The sequence below is a fragment of the Erpetoichthys calabaricus genome, chromosome 2 (assembly GCF_900747795.2).
Source record: "Erpetoichthys calabaricus chromosome 2, fErpCal1.3, whole genome shotgun sequence".
In the NCBI taxonomy this organism is placed as follows: domain Eukaryota; kingdom Metazoa; phylum Chordata; class Cladistia; order Polypteriformes; family Polypteridae; genus Erpetoichthys; species Erpetoichthys calabaricus.
Genome location: NC_041395.2, coordinates 108,841,259 through 108,862,922, shown reverse-complemented (window position 1 = coordinate 108,862,922; position 21,664 = coordinate 108,841,259). Strand labels below are relative to the sequence as shown.

The following is a 21,664-nucleotide window of genomic DNA, read 5'->3' as shown; positions in this document are numbered from 1 at the left end:
TGAATAAAACTTTGCAGCAGCACGTACCTAAGCCACCAGGGGACAAAACACGTTTGGACCAATGCTCCTTGAAGTTATATCACCAGTTCTGTCCCATCTCTATTTGTAATGCCACAGCACGCTTCATCTCATCTTTCGTTGTGGGTTTCCACTTTGAAAAACAAGAATGCGATGCAAACGCAGCCCGCGATTCAAAAAAAATCTCTGCCTACCTGTTTGTCTCGTCTGACAGTAGCTGAAAAGCAGCATCAGGAGAGAGCAGCCTGAAGTACAGCAGCTGGTGATCTGTCGTGTCCAATAGCAAGCCATGCCGTCTTGTAAACTCCGGTAGCCAGATCGGCTCTCAACGGATCAATGTCTGTGTATTTATCCCATGCGAACCTTGCCGTAGATGCACTCAACTGGCAGCAGATCCGCTGGCGCGGCATCGGCTGGTGTCTGATCAGCTGATGCCTGCTTCTCACTCTCTTGCTCGATCTCCTGATCACTGCCAATAAAATCCGATTCTGAAAAATCAAGAGTCCCACTCCGCGATAATGCGCAAAACATCGTCTGCCGAGTGTTTTCTTTTCTGCACTTGCTTCGCTCCCTTTTCACATGTCGATGCCATCTTGCCATTGTTTACATTTCGCAACTCACGCACACGCAAGGTTTAGTTGCCGAGTCAACAAGTCTAGCATTCCTCCAAGCACAGAGGGAATGCCTGTGATGTGACAGTGAGATTTGTCGCCATTAACAGCTGATTGTCGCCCCCTATCCCTGGATGTCGACTTTTGTCGATATTCGCCTTCAACCCCTCCTGTCGACAAAAGTCGACATCCGCCTTAAAAGAGTTAAACTGTGGTATAATCAACAAAAGAAAGTTGATTGAGTGACAGAGTGTCGGAGAAACTCGAAAGATCCAAGTTCACAAAGTCGCACAGTGCCCGAAATAAAAAAGAAATCACATATCAAAGTCGCCGTGAAAAGGCGGGTTGTAGCCCACCGTCTGAGTGTCTCATGAAAGCTTATTAGGGTACAGACAAAACAAATAGACACACAATGGGGAAAAAAGCAAGAAATGTCAACTTTAATCTCGAAATTTCCACTTTAATCACATAGTTTATTTTGCCATTAAAGTAGAACATCATAAACTTCATCTTAAAATCGTTTATTTTACTAGTTTCTCACGTAGCACGTAAATGCTTTGTTCTGTATTTGATCTTCTATGTGCTCTATGCGTGTGAATCACTACGTGCTTCCGTTCTTTTTCTTTCTCCGACAGGACACAGAATCCATTACATTCGTGATATTACAGCTCTCCGAATAATTAAAATACTGAGATGTATACGTGATATCGTTTTCATTATGATAGGAATGAAAGCATGTTATTAAACATGGGAACACGGTGGCGCAGTGATTGTTCATATCTCATGCAAGAGTCTTGCTGCGCCATGTGTGACCTTCGATGAAATAATTTATTACAGAAGTACTGTCTCTTTCAAACGTACTAACCTCCAATTCCTGTCCTTACTTTTCTTTCTCCATATGCCCAATTGCCACACAATCAGCTCTGTAATAGACATTAAGCCATCTGTAAGCTTAGAACGCTGATTCTTCAAAACTTTTAAGGAACATTGAAATATCTTCGTAGTACATGTTTAATTATTCTATCCGTCTATCTTTCCAGTGTTGCGTCAGCGCAAGAATACAACGCAATGCAGGAACAATCCCTGAACTAGCTAGCGCTGCGGCACCGTGTCCTCACATGTTTAATTATTAACAATACAGATTATTTAAATGAAGTTAAAGTTTTATCTGTATAATCAACATATTTTGCTGCATTTCATCTTAAAAATGAATACCGTCATCATATGTAAATACGCGCTTTATAAAGTGGTGCAGGTTGTGCAATATTATAACTGTAGTGCAAGTTTACAGTGAGGTAATTGTACTTATAAGTAAACAGTTCTACAAGGAGCACTTGATGGACTGATTGAGTGTGTTTAGAGTTCTTGGGATGAAACCTTTTCTAAACCGCGAAGTCCGTACTGGGAAGTCTCAATAAAGTGTTTTGCTGTGGCTCAGGTAGTGTCTGCTTCATGCTGTATACCGATATTTCTCTTTCCGATCAGCTGCTGCTGTGATTCCCCACTCAGATACAGTGATATAAATACTCCAAGTGGTGCAGCGAGAGTAATATGGAAAAAGATGATCTGCTGTGGCAACCCTTAACAGGAGCAGCTAAAAGAAGAAGAAGAAGATGCAGTGAGAGTTACAACGCTAAAGCAGTTATGGTATTTGGAATACTATGGCTGTTCCCTGGACCATTATATTGCTGCAGGTTAATTACAATCAGATGCATTACACTAATAAACAATATGCAGTTAGTTTCAGTGTATTTATAAAGCAGCATCAGGAATGTGGATCTAAGAAAGAAAGGTGATCACACAGGAACAGTAGCACTGCTTTGACGCTGGGTGCCGCCAGTCTGCAAAACCGATCGGAGAAATTGCGTACGCCAAGGTATGAGTTACTGTGGAAATGTGCGTGGCTTTACGCCAAGTTTAGGTTTTATACATCGCGATTTGAGCGTGGAAACGGGAGTATGCCACATTTCTGTGCGTACGCACCGTTTATACATGAGGCTCCAGGACTGAAGTTTGAGATCCCTGATTTAAACAAACACTTTAAAGCTATTTTTGTAACACATGCTCTAAAGTCTGGTTTGTCAGTGAAACCAGTCTGTTAAGTTTTTAATATTTGCAATTGTATATTTGAATCATTAACTAGTTAAAAAAATATTAATAAAGAGTAATATGTAATGGATGATTCAAATTATTTCAAATTTCAAAAATCTCGTGACGCTTTTAATTTTCCAAATCTGTTTCTCCCATTATAGGCACATTCACATACAGTGATGTGAAAAACTATTTGCCCCCTTCCTGATTTCTTATTCTTTTGCATGTTTGTCACACAAAATGTTTCTGATCATCAAACACATTTAACCATTAGTCAAATATAACACAAGTAAACACAAAATGCAGTTTGTAAATGGTGGTTTTTATTATTTAGGGAGAAAAAAAAATCCAAACCTACATGGCCCTACATGTTAGTGGTCTTAGTGAAGAATAATAAAAAGGAGCGATATTTAAGAAGGATATTATTTTGATATAATCAAAGATGTGGAAGGCTCAACAGGTATATCTATTTTGACAATTCACTCTCCGTCCAACAATTAGCCTCTTGATAAGGTTTAAAAAAACAAACTAATCCAGACTTCAACTGCACTACCATTAACAGTACATATAAGCAACTAACTTGTGAAACATTTTCAGGAGTAAGTAATGGTACAAACGAGGAACCCTTCTTGTCAAAGGCATAATATAAAAATAATAGGAGTCACAACTGTTCCCCCCAAAAGCATGTCAAGTACATGCTTATTTTCAGGTGGATTACCTGATCTGAATTGCATGTGATATGACTGCTGTTTTTGCTGCCTAATATTTCGACAAAAGATTAGGCAAAGCAATATCTGTTTCACACTCCATCTAACATACAGTGATCCCTCGCTATATCGCGCTTCGCCTTTCGCGGCTTCACTCTATCGCGGATTTTATATGTAAGCATATTTAAATATATATCGCGGATTTTTTGCTGGTTCGCGGATTTCTGCGGACAATGGGTCTTTTAATTTCTGGTACATGCTTCCTCAGTTGGTTTGCCCAGTTGATTTCATACAAAGGACGCTATTGGCAGATGGCTGAGAAGCTACCCAGCTTACTTTTCTCTCTCTCTCTCTCTCTTGCGCTGACTTTCTCTGATCCTGACGGAGGGGGTGTGAGCACCTCGTCTAAAAATGCTGAAAGATTATCTTCACGTTGCTACCTTCTCTGCAGCTGCTTCGTGAAGCGACATGCTGCACGGTGCTTCGCATACTTAAAAGCTCGAAGGGCACGTATTGATTTTTGACTGTTTTTCTCTCTCTCTCTCTCTCTCTCTCTCTCTCTCTCTGCTCCTGACGGAGGGGGTGTGAGCTGCCGCCTTCAACTGCTTTGTCCGGTGGTGCTTCGCATACTTAAAAGCCAAACAGCCCTATTCATTTGTTTGCTTTCCTCTCTCTTTCTGACAATCTCTGCTCCTGATGTGCACTCCTTTGAAGAGGAAGATATGTTTGCATTCTTTTAATTGTGAGATGGAACTGTCATCTCTGTCTTGTCATGGAGCACAGTTTAAACTTTTGAAAAAGAGACAAATGTTTGTTTGCAGTGTTTGAATAACGTTCCTGTCTCTCTACAACCTCCTGTGTTTCTGTGCAAATCTGTGACCCAAGCATGACAATATAAAAATAACCATATATGTATATATATATATATATATATGTGTATAATTCTTTGCATCTTATTGTGAGTGCAGTGCAACACAGAAGCAATTATGTCACTCTTTAAGCATGGCCATGTGAATACTGTGAAGAGGTATTGATCCATCTTAGAGTTGCTTGAGCTAAAGAATTAATGGCAAAGCAGTATCTTATAATGAACTGCACAAAAGTCCATTGCAATAAAATGTCTGATCTAATATTAAAAATGGAATGCTTACTCTAAGGCACACAAAACTTTGTGATCTAGCATTTTATCTGCTTCCTAGCACAGTGCATAGTTCACATGCTATATTTAGTATTACAGTGCCTAGTTATTTTTAAGTGCTTATAATTCAGAGATTAAAGTATGTAATTCACAAATAAAACTCAATAAACTGGTGCAAGTTTTATAAAAAAGAAATCTGAATATGTTGCAAGATAGGTTGCAAATACAGTTTAGGAGTTGTATATTATTAGTTCAGAGGGGTTATGTTCATCCAGTTGTAAAGCATTTATTGTAATGAAATCTATAAAGATGACAATGCACGAATTCATAGAACATGATTGTTCAATTAATGTTTTGAAGAACATATCAGTGGTGTAAACTGTATAATGTGGCTGTCCCTGTTAACAAATCTTAACCTAACTCATCATTTATTAAAAGATTCTTGAGCAGTTGCTGCAACAGTCATTTTCCATCACCGTAATCAACAAACCAAATGGTGGAATTACCCTTTAAAACCATTCCAGACACCTGTAGAGTCTATGACAAGGTGACCTGAAGCTGTTCTGGTGGTGCATGGTGGTCAGAACTCCAGCTAAATACGTTTTATTTTCTTCTAGGTTTCAATTTTTGAAATTTCTTTCACGTTTATATTTCATAGAAACCTGGACACATTCTGGTTTTAGTGTTTATAATGCCAAGTGGTTCCTAGGATTAAGTAGAAAAAAAATCAATAAAATGGTAGTAACATCTTAGATAAAAAAAAAAAAAAAAAAAAAAGCTAACTGCAGTTCACGACTTCCCTTGTTAGCCTGAAGTAGATTAAGAAGGTTCGAGAATGAGATGAGTTTACAACTTCCATCCCATATTTATTTTTTTAACTGTTTTAAAGTAATAGAAATTTAGGTTTGTAAGACAAGGAAACAGTTTTATTTGGCATTCTGAAAAATGGTTTTATTTTGATTGTTTTAAGTTAGTATTTCCTGTTGCTGTTAAAACCATTTCAACAATCAAGTGTCTTTGTTTTGAAGTGTCATTGAGCAGAATATCTAGCTGCTTGAGTTAAAATGACATGATGGAGCTAAAAGTTTTGATTCTGTATATTAATTTAACTTATGGCATCCATCTCTCAGAATAACTGTTAATATGCAATGTATCTTTGTTTTGTCAAAAAAACTTTTTCTTAAATGCTTTTCCATTGTTTCTTTCTATTGCTAACTTAGTTTTCCACTCCCTGTGTTTAACTTAGCTTTCAGCAATTTGTCCAAAATATGACTACATGAAACTTTTTCCTTGGCTGTCTTCTTGCTAAGTAATACTGTATTAGGAATATTGTACATGTGTGCTAAGCTAAAAAGTAGCAATGAGTTGAATTTGCAGAGTAGGTGCTTGATGGTGAACTATTTATTCACTATAATAATATGAGCTCATCTTGACTGGAAAGTGATTAAAAACTATTTTTTCCTTATTGTTATGTACTGTATACTTATTTATATACAACTATGTTGTTTCCTTCATTTTATGTATGGTATGAGAGTATGTTTATGTTAGATTAATTGTATGCACTAAATGGGTCCCACTGTGAGAATTACTGTGATTATGTGCTGCTGTGTGCACAGTGCTGCTGGGATAGTTTCTGGCAAATGACCCCCATTGGATTAATTGGGTTTATGAATGTATGTACTTTATGTAATTATATTTGGTGCTATAATGACAATGTCTCAGTAAATAAAATCAGTAAAAAAAAATCTTTTTTCATAGCAGTATTTCTCAATACAGTACTCTACACTTTTTAACATCCTAACTGCAAAATAGTCGACCACGGTTTCTGATGTCAAATGATACAATTTTTGAAAGATAAATATGACTGTTTCAGGTAAAACATCACAGGGCTTTACTATCATGATACAGTGGGAACCCTTTGAAATATGTGTCTGCTTTAGGACCGTACCAGCTTTTAGTCTTAATATTTAGTCTGAAGTTATTTTTAATGTTTGAACATTAAACGTTTTGTATCTGTTTTGTTGTATGATCAGTGTATAATGTCAGATTAGAACAATTATTATCAGCATATTAGGCCTGTTTGTACAGTAAGTTACTTAAAACATGTGATTTCACTTATAAGGTACATTTTAAAATATGTTTACATTTACACCAATGCTTTAAATGCAAGCTTTTGAAGGGTCTACAGAAATGAGCAAAAATTACGTAATTTAAACATTTGGAAATGAGACAATCAAGTGAACATTTCTTTCAATAGAAAGACTTATGTGAAACATATGTTTTTTGAAGTCCCTGCTTGTATTTTACAAACTCAAAATGTCTCTGAAATAGCAAAGCCTTACGACTAGGACATTCTCCATTTCACCACCTTTCGTCTCCACTGTGTTTGTAGGAGCCTTGTACTGAAGGAGTCTGCATGGCCTGGACTTGAAGTTGGCTTGGAAATTGTCTTTTTGCTATGAAGGTTAACCACCAGAAAAACTCTGTGCGGATCCTGTCTGGAAGGGAGCGTGGTGCTCAAGGGTTTGGGTCACATCGCCTCCTGCAGCAGCTTGTGGAGGATAAAACCCGCTGGATGAAATGGGAAAGCCGAGTGAGTATTAATCCTATTATAATTACATAATATACAACTCTAAGTGGACTTTCAAATGGATAAGGTGGCAGAGTAGAGCTATGGCCAGATTGAGATTTTTTTTTATGAAGTCTTTTGCCTGTTAACTACTGGTTTTATTTTTTCAACCATTAGTTAGAATATATTAAAGTTTTGTTTTTTTTTTTTTTTTTTTTAAAGAAAGTGGAGCTGCCAGACTGCCCTCGATCGACCTTCCTTCTGGCATTTAGCCCTGACAGGTAAGCGTGGCTCTATACTGTGGCAAGTTGTAATCTGTTTTGTCCACTCCTCATTCTCTATTTCACTTAAAAAGAGATCAGAGATCAGTACATAATTCAGCTCAAATTATATTTAGATAGATAGATAGATAGATAGATTCTTTATTAATCCCAATGGGAAATTCACATTATCCAGCAGCAGTATACTGATACAATAAATAATATTAAAGATTGATAATAATAATAATGCAGGTGAAAAACAGACAATAACTTTGTATAATGTTAAATGTTAACGTTTAACCCCCCGGGTGGAATTGAAGAGTCGCATAGTTTGGGGGAGGAACGATCTCCTCAATCTGTCAGTGAAGCAGGACAGTGACAGCAGTCTGTCACTGAAGCTGCTCCTCTGTCTGGAGATGATACTATTTAGTGGATGCAGTGGATCCTCCATAATTGATAGGAGCCTGCTGAGCGCCCTTCGCTCTGCCACAGATGTTAAACTATCCAGCTCCATGCCAACAATAGAGCCTGCCTTCCTCACCAGTTTGTCCAGGCGTGAGGCGTCTTTCTTCTTAATGCTGCCTCCCCAGCACACCACCGCGTAGAAGAGGGCGCTCGCCACAACTGTCTGATAGAACATCTGCAGCATCTTATTGCAGATGTTGAAGGACGCCAGCCTTCTAAGGAAGTATAACCGGCTCTGTCCTTTCTTGCACAGAGCATCAGTATTGGCAGTCCAGTCTAATTTATCATCCAGCTGCACTCCCAGATATTTATAGGTCTGCATCATCTGCACACAGTCACCTCTGATGATCACGGGGTCCATGAGGGGTCTGGGCCTCCTAAAATCCACCACTAGCTCCTTGGTTTTGCTGGTGTTCAGTTGTAGGTGGTTTGAGTCACACCATTTAACAAAGTCATTGATTAGGTCCCTATACTCCTCCTCCAGCCCATTCCTGATGCAGCCCACGATAGCAGTGTCATCAGCAAACTTTTGCACGTGGCAGGACTCCGAGTTGTATTGGAAGTCCGATGTATATAGGCTGAACAGGACCGGAGAAAGTACAGTCCCTTGTGGCCCCCCTGTGTTGCTGACCACAATGTCAGACGTGCAGTTCCCAAGACGCACATACTGAGGTCTGTCTTTGAGATAGTCCACGATCCATGCCACTAGGTATGAATCTACTCCCATCTCTGTCAGCTTGTCCCTAAGGAGCAGAGGTTGGATTGTGTTGAAGGCGCTAGAGAAGTCTAGAAACATAATTCTTACAGCACCACTGCCTCTGTCTAAGTGGGAGAGGGATCGGTGTAGCATATAGTATTACAAAAAAAGTGAAAGATTTGTTTATTGTTTAACACATACACTGCAGGAACAGATTATGCACTATAGTAGTACTCTTTGTTCACAGAGATGGTGGTTACAATCCACAGTCTAGCACAAGCATTGTTATCCATTTTTCATATACATTGTGTTTCAAAGGTTTAAGTATTTTAAGCTGGAGATCAAAAATCTTATTCTAGATTTTAGTATTTAGCTTTTATGGAGACATCTTGGTAACAGAGCATTTGAAATATGTATACCAATTAGAAAGAAGTAGTAGTGGTGAAAATAAGCTACCTAGTCTAAAGTGAGTAGTTGTGCTTTTTGAAGTCAAATGTAAGGTTTTTTTTTTCCTCCTCAGTAAAAGTGTTTCATTAAAACATTCTGCCGGTGCCAGTTGTTTTTTTTTTTTTCTTTTAATTTACACATTGTTTTCTTGATAATCAAACGTGAAAGAACTCACACAGCACAAGTTTTGTGACTGTTTATAATTGATATTTTTATTCATATTTGAGTATTACTCAAGCAATACTTCAATTTGTAATAATGTATTTATTTTTTGAGGTAATTCTGCTTTTCTTACTTTCCACAGCAGAGTATTAGCCAATCCAAGTGCAATATAAATTAGTATCCTAAGTGAAAAAAAGTACTCAGATATTTTTGTACAGAAGTAATTTAACTCTTTAAAAATATAACTTTCTGTTACTAAACATGACTGCCATTGTCAGGGTAATGTCAGCAGCCAGTGCAGAGCGTAGTGTAATATAAAACATGCACTAACCCATTAAGCAGTCTTTTATTTTTTTTTAATCAATGTGAGGTAAGAAATTTTATTTTTAATTATGCTTACATTAAAGTAAAGAATAGCCAACTTTTTACAATGGTTGTTATCCAGTAAAAAAAAAAAAAAAAAAAAAAGGCAGATTCTTCAAATCCTACAAATAACTTTTGTGCTTAATTCGTAATTGTTGTAAACATCTTTCTTCTTGTTGCTTCATATGCCCTTATACATTAATTTTGCTGTATTTCTATTATAGAGACGTTGAATAATACCAGCTATGAGCAAAATGCACAATTACTGTTTTACTTAAGTCAGAAAATGTATGCATGGCATAACATTCAGGTGCATTCAGCAACTAAGTTAACCGATGTGAACACTGGAGCATTTCTCTTTTTTATTTACTTCATTAAAGAGTCAGTTATTACATTTTTGTTTATTAGTTTGTAGCAGTGAGTCATATTCAGTGGTAATGGCTAATAGAATGCAATTACATGTGCTAGTAGACTACATTAAATAGATGCTTTTTAATAGTACTTTACAGCATGATAATGGAGCACAAATATGCTTGTGGTGGCTCAATAGTTTCATACACATCAGATTGCAATTCAAGTGATGTAAAAATGGCATTGATTGATGTGTGTTGGTGGTTGAGAGTCTGACTAATTGTTGTTTAATTTTCTTAAAAGTAACATTTTAGAAAATATACCCAATAGAGTAGCTGTCTTATTGCTAAGTAGTATTCTGCATATTGTACAAGTGTGCTAAGTTAAAAAGTATCAGTCAGTTGAATTTGCAGAGTAGGTGCTTGATAGTTCACCATTTATTCACTATAATAATATGAGCACACCTTGAATGGAAAGTGATTAAAAACTATAGAGTCGCATTCAATAATTAACAATTGAATAATATCTCTTAATACAAAATGAACAGTACTAGCATAAAAATCAGTATCAATATTACCTGATGAGAGGATCTGCTTATTAATATTAAACAACAGTAATTAATTTATTAAAGTTATACAAATAAGTAAAAACTTGGAAAGTAAATGGTTTATTGTATCATGGGAATATGAATGGTACACAATGGGCATGAAGATCAGGGGCTTGCCACGATTGTTAGTCCATAACTGAGACTGAACGATCAGTGGCTGGCCACCAGAGATGAGGGGTTTAAGCCATTGAAGCCTGCCACCTCCTGATGCCACTGTCCTTTTTGTAAATCCATCCCATGTTTAAATCATTTAGGGCAGCTGCACCATTCCCATGTTATTAATTAGTTCAAACCCCTTTTAGCTGCAGGTAACATTGTTTAATCAATTCAGTCAAATATATGCTTACATAATTGTTTTCCCCTTCCATTTATGTCCATAGAATGGATGTGACTTTTGTACTCTAATTAGTTATCTAAGTTGTTTGCAAATGTGCTCTGCCAGTCTTTTGACTCCCTGCATTGGGCATCTGAGCGGCTGTCAGACAAGTAAAAGGGGAAAATATACAAATTATGCACATTAAAGCAACTGCTGTCAAGGTAAAGGTGAAACAGTAAACTAATTCCTAGCTGAAGTCGCACAGAATGTTTCTCTGTTTTAAGATGGATGAGTTTGCAAACTCGTGAAAGCCCTTCAAGGCTTCAGCGCAATCTGTTTGAGATATCTGAAACATCTTTTTCTGACAAATTCCCCGGAAGAATAAATGTGCCACATCTCGAAAAAAAAAAAAAAGGTCCTCATGGAGCTGGGCTGCTTCATGCGGAGTGATGGAGAGACAGACATGGGGTTTCACCATAGTTGCTTCATGCATTATATGTGAATGCATCTAAAAAGAGATATGGTGATCAGCCATCCAATTGGAGTAAAAGTACTAAGTCTGGAATTTGATGAAAAAAAACTTGTTTTATGTGGTACTTAGAATTTAAAAATGAAGTCATCTGGTTCTCTTAATATGTTTAGTCTAAAAACAAATAATACTGCCATGTATATTTGTCAATGCAGAAACCAGACTGTGAATTTTTAGCATCTAAGATAAAGCTTAATTTAGATTGGCATATAGTTACAAGGCATGAAGATTATATCCTCCTAATGTGTTAGCATTAACAAGGTTTACGGACTTCTTTATCACCTTTAAAAATTCTGATTGTTACTTGCGGGAAAGTTTTAATTCCATGGTATTATTTAAGAATTTGAATACGGATAAGAGCTTTACTTGCATTTGAGCCAAATGGTTACGCTGCCAGTTTTTTTTTTTTTTTTAACAGGTCTTTTTATAATCTCTAATGCATCTTGCTAAACAGATGTCTAAACATGAGATGTCTGAGAACCAACTAAATCATCATAATAAATTTATAAGTGTGGAAAAAAAGACATTTCTTTTTAAAGTACATAATCCATTGTAATATATTAGGTCTTTATTTCCTGAGAAGTAGTTTCACCTCATAATAATCTAGAACACTTGTTCCCAATATCAGCCCAGTTTCCTGTTGTTGCTGCAGGTGTTTTTTCCAACAAGTTTCACAATCGAGGAATAATTTTACCTCTGATTGATCTTATTCAATTAGCTGTTGTTTTTTTCTTTAGAAAAGCACTGTAATTTTTTTACATGTTAAGCACATTTAGAAACATTTATATTTTTATAGTTTTCTTAATAATTTTCCTTTTTCCTTTGTACTTCTCTTAATTGCATCCCTGTAATGACCACGATGAACAGAGCAGACAACTAGGCAAGCAAGGCTGCAGCTACTTCAGCGTCAGGATCCCTAACATGCTTATTATTATTAGTACATAATGGGTTAATTAACCAGAACACATGGAAAAGAAGAAGATAATTCATTATAACAACGGAAATCTTAAAAGCCAACATAAGAAATAAAATCATTAAATTAACCCCATGTCACATACAAAAATGATGCCCCTGTTCAAGACTAAAATGGTTAAATGGGGCATCTTAAATATTGGGGTTAGCAGTGATATGTATGATAAAGTTCTAAAAATCCAACAAGTTAAAGTTCAGCCGACAGCATGGGTGGGAGAGCACAACATGATATTTGGGAAAGCTTTGCTTAGTTAATTGACCCTCTGGGGCCAGGCTGATACATTTACAAAAAAAAAAATAATACAAAAAATATTTTTATTATTCCTACATTGAACCCATATAACAGAAACGGCAGCTTGCTTAATTATGCTATATGTCCAGTTAAAAATAGCAGTTGATTGGAGCAAAAAAGCTGCATCCACATTGAGTCCTCAGGGCAGGGACTGAAGACCGCAGATCTAACATAATGTTTTTGGATGAAGATCCACTATGTTCTTGCCATAATTTTTAAAGGGAAGTCTAATACATGGTGTAATAAATCTGATATAAATTTCACTGTGGTACCAGTTCCTCCTTGTGCCAGGTAAATGAAAAGATGAAATATAATTTTCAGTTTTGATAAATAAGAAGGAGATCTAATGTTGGAAATATGTTTTGTCAGGTTGTGTTAATAACTCATGAAGTTAACACCATCAAAGAATTCAACCTTATGATGACAGTTGTGTTTGGTTTGTTGTATGTCATTTGTAGTCCCATAAACAGTGCCGAAACTTGACTGCTGCTTTGATCACAAAGGTGTGTTTCATAAAATATTATGTAGGTTGTTAACTTGTAGCCTCTGCTCCTTTGGGTATGTGGAGAGCCTACTACCAGTCAGTAACTGTATTGCACCCAATAAAACAACAGACATCTTAAATTCTGCTTGAGCTAGTCTTTTTTCTGATGGCACAGTATAAAAATAGAGCTTACCTTAATTCTGTTTGTCTGTTGCTATTTTGCATTGTGTCTCTTTAACTGTTTTTGAACTCCAACATCAGTTTTTCAACTAGTGGGTCACAACTAACTTTTGGTTTGTGAGCTGCTATTGTTTATAATGGTAGTGCATTGCAATGTGGGTTGTGCACTGGGTTTTGGCAGGTTGCTGCTTTGACACTTGTGTGTCAGTCTGCCTGTGATGATCATGCTTGATTCACCAAGGGGGGTGGTACTCTGATGATCTGTGAATCTCCTTACCCTCGGTTGGTCATGAAGACATTACCATGGACAAAAGTGGGTTGCGACACCATAAAGGGTGAGAAACACATTCTCTGTAGATGCTTGGAAAGCTTGCCTTTTCTGATTAGAGCCTTCTACCAAGAATCAGCTGCTGCTCGCTGGCTTTGCCGTGACATATAAAAATGAGCTGATATTGCACCAAGCCAAAAATGTGCGTTATGAATACATAGAAACGTACAACACTCCAAGAAAAAGAAATCTGACCTTTTGGCACACTGTCATAATGTTCTTTTTTTGTGTGTCTGAAACAAATATCATTAGTAACAGCAAGAATAATCAAGTGGAAGGGCCTGATTGTCCCTGGGAGATGCTTTATACTGCAGCAGTTAGAAATACCCTCTCCTTTATACTCTAGGATTGCCAATAACATGCACCTAATCACCACTGGTGGACATATTGCTGATTCTATTAATCTCATCTATCTTCAGAAGGACTGTAATTGGAGGTGGGGGGAGGTGGATGGAGTGAGGGATATTTTTTTTTCTCAAGGCAAAAATGAAAGAGTCCAAATCAAAATTGAGGTGTACCATATAATTATTTTTCTGTCACATTTACTTTTTTGGGGTTATGAAAATGACTTAACCAGTAAATGTATTTTTTCCTTCCAAGTCTCAGTAAGAATTAAGAAGGAGAAGGCATTGTTTATGCAAAACCACTATTAATAAAGCAAAAGTGTTATTTCTTAGAGGTACACTGGTTTAATACTGTGTAAATTTTTGCTGAGGGTTACTGCTTTTCTTCTAGTAGTGTCAGTGCTATGAAAATGGTATGACCTTGTGTGCTTTGATCCATGTTGCTTATTTTACTGTGGTTTCTGATCTGTGTCTGTTCTGTGGAATTTCATACAAGACAGAAATTATCTACTGTTGCCTAGTCGGTTGGTGGACCTTTGGCAAAGGCTGGGCTGCAGACAAACTTTCACTTTACAAAGAGCACATCAGTTCATATAGGAAAGACGTTTCTGTCACTAAATTAGTTTCCATTTCTTTGGTATTACCAAAAATAGTAATAGAAACCCAAATGTAGTGTTTTCCACCAGTAATAAACTCTTTCATCCATCTAATCTCTAACATGCTTAGGGTGGTGGGATGGCAGTGTCTGTCCAAGCATCATTAGGTGCAAGGTAAATGTTTCTTTTGATCACTTGCAAATAAACTCTTGCAGCTTCCAAAACATATTGTTGATATTAACAGATTTTCTAAGAGGGTGATAAATGTATTATGTATACATCAGTAACACACATTATCTAGCAGTGGGGATATCCCATGAGGGTAAGATTTTCACTGTTTTGGTCATATGATCATTTCATTAAATTTTTGTGTTTACATTTACATTTTTTGTGGCTTAATTAAGCCATGTGCTTAAATAGTGGCTATTACTGTTTTGCATTAGTGTTAATCTGGGCAGTTAAAAAACAAAGTCAAACTTTCTCAGTTATTTTTAATATAACTTATAATAACCAGCAATTATATTAGTAAACAAGTTAATATGTAATAAATAACAATAAATACAAAGACATTTTCAATTAAAAAAATACTTTATCCATGTAAAGAATAATAATTGAAATATTAGACTTACTGATGATCACATTAACACTAGAATTACCGAAGCCTACGAAATAACTCGTAAATCTGGCCCATCTTAAATCCCTTCACACCTCTCAATCAGTGTCTTTTGTCTTGTAAATGTGTCGATCAAGACAAGCAGCAAGCAGCCTGCTATCACATTCCCCACCGCCGCAGAATGTGCACATAGTTCTCCCAGCTCATGCCTGGGAGTGAAGTGCTGGAGTTTTAGAGTGGAAATAATAGATTGTTATTTGGAACACATGCATTTTATGTGTGTTCCGTTTCTACAATAATCTGTGTAAACACATTGTTAAAACAGAAAAGTTTTTCATATTTTAGTAATAAATGACAAAATGTAGAAATAAACTGTGTAACGTGTGAGGCCTGAAGTTCAGAGATCAAATAAACACTTTCACAAAAGGTTCAAGGATGATACAACAGTTTCCGTGGTGCAGCGGTAAGAATTGCTGACTTGTAATCAAGAGTCCCCTGGTTCGATCCTGACTGCCTCATATATTTACCATTTTGAGTAGTGAGCTGCTCTTATTGTTAATGTTATACAATAAACCCATACATTTGATTTGCGTCTGTAACAGCCGGTGTACATTTATATTACTTGTAAAAGTTAGTGTTTTTTTTTTTTTTTCCACTTTTATTCTCTCAGTCACGATCACGATACATACTGTCGCCCCCCCCCCAGGGATCTGACGCTGTTAGTTTTTATTTGAAACTGGGAATAACTGTAGATGTGAGTGGTGTTTTGAGACAATAGAACTGGATATTCTCTGATCTGGATGGATAAAAGCTGAAACACAAGCGCTGGTGAATCTGTCTTATTCGTATCTCACTGTTACTTGATTTTTTTTTTTTTTTTTTTTTTTATTCAGCTTTATTGAGTGTTCCTGCTCATACTGAATTAGTATGCACCTTATGGTCCATGATGTCAAAGCCGCACTGACAAAAAACCCAGAGACATAGGTACAGTGGTGTGAAAAACTATTTGCCCCCTTCCTGATTTCTTATTCTTTTGCATGTTTGTCACACAAAATGTTTCTGATCATCAAACACATTTAACCATTAGTCAAATATAACACAAGTAAACACAAAATGCAGTTTGTAAATGGTGGTTTTTATTATTTAGGGAGAAAAAAAAATCCAAACCTACATGGCCCTGTGTGAAAAAGTAATTGCCCCCTTGTTAAAAAATAACCTAACTGTGGTGTATCACACCCGAGTTCAATTTCCGTAGCCACCCCCAGGCCTGATTACTGCCACACCTGTTTCAATCAAGAAATCACTTAAATAGGAGCTGCCTGACACAGAGAAGTAGACCAAAAGCACCTCAAAAGCTAGACATCATGCCAAGATCCAAAGAAATTCAGGAACAAATGAGAACAGAAGTAATTGAAATCTATCAGTCTGGTAAAGGTTATAAAGCCATTTCTAAAGCTTTGGGACTCCAGCGAACCACAGTGAGAGCCATTATCCACAAATGGCAAAAACATGGAACAGTGGTGAACCTTCCCAGGAGTGGCCGGCCGACCAAAATTACCCCAAGAGCGCAGAGACGACTCATCCGAGAGGTCACAAAAGACCCCAGGACAACGTCTAAAGAACTGCAGGCCTCACTTGCCTTAATTAAGGTCAGTGTTCACGACTCCACCATAAGAAAGAGACTGGGCAAAAACGGCCTGCATGGCAGATGTCCAAGACGCAAACCACTGTTAAGCAAAAAGAACATTAGGGCTCGTCTCAATTTTGCTAAGAAACATCTCAATGATTGCCAAGACTTTTGGGAAAATACCTTGTGGACTGATGAGACAAAAGTTGAACTTTTTGGAAGGCAAATGTCCCGTTACATCTGGCGTAAAAGGAACACAGCATTTCAGAAAAAGAACATCATACCAACAGTAAAATATGGTGGTGGTAGTGTGATGGTCTGGGGTTGTTTTGCTGCTTCAGGACCTGGAAGGCTTGCTGTGATAGATGGAACCATGAATTCTACTGTCTACCAAAAAATCCTGAAGGAGAATGTCCGGCCATCTGTTCGTCAACTCAAGCTGAAGCGATCTTGGGTGCTGCAACAGGACAATGACCCAAAACACACCAGCAAATCCACCTCTGAATGGCTGAAGAAAAACAAAATGAAGACTTTGGAGTGGCCTAGTCAAAGTCCTGACCTGAATCCAATTGAGATGCTATGGCATGACCTTAAAAAGGCGGTTCATGCTAGAAAACCCTCAAATAAAGCTGAATTACAACAATTTTGCAAAGATGAGTGGGCCAAAATTCCTCCAGAGCGCTGTAAAAGACTCATTGCAAGTTATCGCAAACGCTTGATTGCAGTTATTGCTGCTAAGGGTGGCCCAACCAGTTATTAGGTTCAGGGGGCAATTACTTTTTCACACAGGGCCATGTAGGTTTGGATTTTTTTTTCTCCCTAAATAATAAAAACCACCATTTACAAACTGCATTTTGTGTTTACTTGTGTTATATTTGACTAATGGTTAAATGTGTTTGATGATCAGAAACATTTTGTGTGACAAACATGCAAAAGAATAAGAAATCAGGAAGGGGGCAAATAGTTTTTCACACCACTGTATATATGATATTTGGAATTATTCATTTTTTGACCTGTATAGTACATTTCGGAAAACATTGTGGCATAGATGAAACATTATTAATATTATTCATATTCATTTGCATACCATCTTGCGGTTGTAATCAGTGACTGCGTGTTTTTTTTTTTCCCCCCCCGATCTTGTCAGTTTCCACATTTTGGTGCATGGTGGTGTTTCTTTTGTACAGTTCACACACAAGCAAGGACCGTCTTTCCTAGATTTACGACCTGTGTACCTGTTGCAATGTACATACTTCTCTCTATGCTTTGGTTTCTATTACACACCTGTGTGCTCCTGCTTCACACATTATATAGTTTATGCCTACATTTTGTCATTTATAACTAAAATATGAAAAACGTTTCTGTTTTAACAATGTGTTTACACAGATTATTGTAGAAATGAAACACACGTTTCATTGCATGTGTTCCAAATAATGATCTATTATTTCCACTCTAAAACTCGAGCACTTCACTCCCAGAAAATCAAGGCATGAGCTGGGAGAATTTTGTGCACGTTCTGCGGCGATGGGGGGATGGAATAGTAGGCTGCTTGCTGCTTGTCTTGATCGGCACATTTACAAGACAAAAGACACTGACGGAGAGGTGCGAATGGATTGAAGGTGGGCCGGATTTAAGAGTTTTTTCATAGGCTTTGGTAATTCTAGTGTTAACAAATAGATTATTTGGTATATACACTTAATAGAAGTACACAATGTGTAACTTCAAATTATATTTATCACATGGAAAAAGTGAGATGACTTTCCAACTCATTTCTGACTGCCAGTAGCTTGTTGCTGTATGAAGGTTTAGCAGGTATGGAGAGTTCAGCTTTTTTTCTTTTTTCCATTTTGTTATTGTATGTAAAAAAAACACGAGACATCAGAGAGACAAGCATCTCTCCTGTTTGTGTTTTCCTCATCGCTGCCTTATACAGTATGCATTGTACTTCCGAATGAGCACTCATTGCTTGTCAGCTGTCACACACACATTCCTGCTCCTAAGACTAAAGACAGAATCAAACCTGTTTGATTTTATTGGGGTGAGTCGTGGACTAGTTGAAGTGAGCGACCGGGTATGTCAGACCTTCTATTCCTGACTCATTATGATATTTAAAAGATAGCTAATACTGAAAATTGATAGAAAAGATATCAAAAGTGACAGAGCCTTGAGATGAAACAGTGACAGTTGGTTTTCTGTTAAAGAGAAAAAACAAACAAACAAACCATGCAGTACACCATAAATCTAAGGTTGCATATAACCCTTATCAGCTAAACTACCTTGCAACCAGATGTCCACACATTTGCCAATTTTGTGGCATGAATTTCAGAAAGCATTAAAAATTTGTAGCATCAGCGGTGGCAGCAGAAATATTTGGAACAGCTGTTTATCACAAAATGTAAGATTTTATTGCATGTCTGTTGTGTTGTTGTAATTCATATTTTTATCATTTGTTTGAGTTTATTAGTGAAGTTAACTCGTCTCCATTCTGAAACGATCTTACATGACTTGTTCTGATTACTACAGTATGCTGTGACAAAATGTGTGATGTGAGCTCTGAGACAGCAGTGCTGAGCACTATGCCACCTTGCCTCAAACAACAAAAGATGCAGATGGAATGAATACCACAAAAAGCCACAAATTAACAATAAGTTAATAAAATATAAATCATTGCACTCCAAAGTTCCTATCCTGGGGCAAACATTACAACAAAGTGGCAGCGTTTAACTGGCTCATTTCATTGTTTGAAATCTGGCATGGCAGGAATGTCTTTTTTTTTTTTTTTTGTTTCTCATATATTTGTGCAGATGCTTCTCACTTCCATCATGAAGGAAGAAATGCCTTGTACATGGAAATGCATCTTTTGTTTTTATTATTTCACTGCATGTCTTGTGTTTTTGATGATAGATGGGTAGGAAAAGGCTTGTTTTGAGATCTTTCTGGGCACATGGCTAATTTGATGCATACAGTAATCCCTCCTCCATCGCGGGGGTTGCGTTCCAGAGCCACCCGCGAAATAAGAAAATCCGCGAAGTAGAAACCATATGTTTATATGGTTATTTTTATATTGCCATGCTTGGGTCACAGATTTGCGCAGAAACACAGGAGGTTGTAGAGAGACAGGAACGTTATTCAAACACTGCAAACAAACATTTGTCTCTTTTTCAAAAGTTTAAACTGTGCTCCATGACAAGACAGAGATGACAGTTCTGTCTCACAATTAAAAGAATACAAACATATCTTCCTTTTCAAAGGAGTGCGCATCAGGAGAGAGAGAACAAAGAAAGCAGTCAAAAAAAAAATCAATAGGGCTTTTTGGCTTTTAAGTATGCGAAGCACCGCCGGTACAAAGCTGTTGAAGGCGGCAGCTCACACCCCCTCCGTCAGGAGCAGAGAGAGAGAGAGAGAGAAACAAAGTCAAAAATCAATACGTGCCCTTTGAGCTTTTAAGTATGCAAAGCACCGTGCAGCATGTCCTTCAGGAAGCAGCTGCACACAGAAGGTAACAAAGTCCCTATCGTCTAGGTGTGCGAACAGCCCCCCTGCTCACACCCCCTATGTCAGCGCAAGAGAGAGAGAGAGAGAGAGAGAAAGTAAGTTGGGTAGCTTCTCAGCCATCTGCCAATAGCGTCCCTTGTATGAAATCAACTGGGCAAACCAACTGAGGAAGCATGTACCAGAAATTAAAAGACCCATTGTCCGCAGAAACCCGCGAAGCAGCGAAAAATCCGCGATATATATTTAAATATGCTTACATATAAAATCCGCGATGGAGTGAAGCCGCGAAAGGCGAAGCGCGATATAGCGAGGGATCACTGTAGTTAGCCATGCAATGTTGTGAGGCCCTCACACAAGGATCAGTATTACTTTATATATCTGGCGGGAGTACTCCTAAGGGTTCATTTGTACTTCACACTCAGAACGCGTACGTGCCCGCATCATGGCCGCCACGCATTCTGAGCGTTCATTTGATGCGTCCTCTGAGCAGGTCCTCAGAAATTAATGTGACGCGTGCGCGAGTTGCAGTACCAGCAAAAAGTCGGGGGGCGTACTGTGCTAAAAGTTGGAATGTGACATCAGAGTCTCTGTTTACTATCTACATGTGACAGAAAGCCTCTTTGCGGATCCTACAAGATCGGTGTGCGTGCTTCGATATTTGATAAATGGTTCGATGTGGTGAAGCAAAATGCCGACATACAAATGTATTTGTGGTGCTTTTATATTCAAGCGTCGCATATTCCCGATCGTAATGACACGATACGTTTTAAAATTCTCACATACCGTCTTCTTGTGCTATCTTTTTTTCTAGGGCTTCCTCTGCTCCTGACAGCAGCAAATCACCAGCAATAGATTGCCACACTGAGCACATTAAATGTATGATATTCCAACTCTCTGCACATTTAGAATCCTTAGATTTATACTTGATATCACTTTCATGATGAAAAGCATTAAAGTATGTATATAACATTTTACAGATAAATCGGTAATTTCGTTTAAATAATGAATACTGTTAATAATTACACACATGGGGTGACACAGTGGCGGAGCGTTAGCACTGCTGTCTTGCAGGGAGTCACGTCGCTGATATTCCCTGCCTGGAGTTTACACGTTTTCCTGCTGGGTTTCCTCAGTGTGCTCCAGTTTCCTTCCAAAGATATGCAGATTTGGTGCCGCTAAAATGACGCTAGTGTATGTGTGTGCTTGTATTCACCTTGAGATGAGCCGAGGCATCTTCCAGGGATTGTTTCTAACTCATGCCCAATGCTTGCTGGAATGGACACATCCCTGGATTTAATCAATAAACATCCTTTTCAGAGATATTGCGGTAAGGTGTCATTGGAATTTAATGGGTGTTCTAGGCAATTCACAACACAGAGAAGCTGAACATGTTCTCACCGTG

General features: G+C 37.7%; 1 protein-coding gene across 1 annotated transcript in view; it reads left to right on the top strand.

Moving 5' to 3' along the window:
- ambra1a (autophagy/beclin-1 regulator 1a) overlaps window positions 1-21,664 on the top strand; it is a 112,464-nt gene that overhangs the window by 15,670 nt on the left and 75,130 nt on the right. The window contains exons 2-3 of the mRNA XM_028794330.2: window positions 6,958-7,158; window positions 7,357-7,415. Coding sequence (XP_028650163.1) covers window positions 7,024-7,158; window positions 7,357-7,415 — 194 coding nt within the window. The 5' untranslated portion in view covers window positions 6,958-7,023. The remainder of the gene's footprint in view (window positions 1-6,957; window positions 7,159-7,356; window positions 7,416-21,664) is intronic.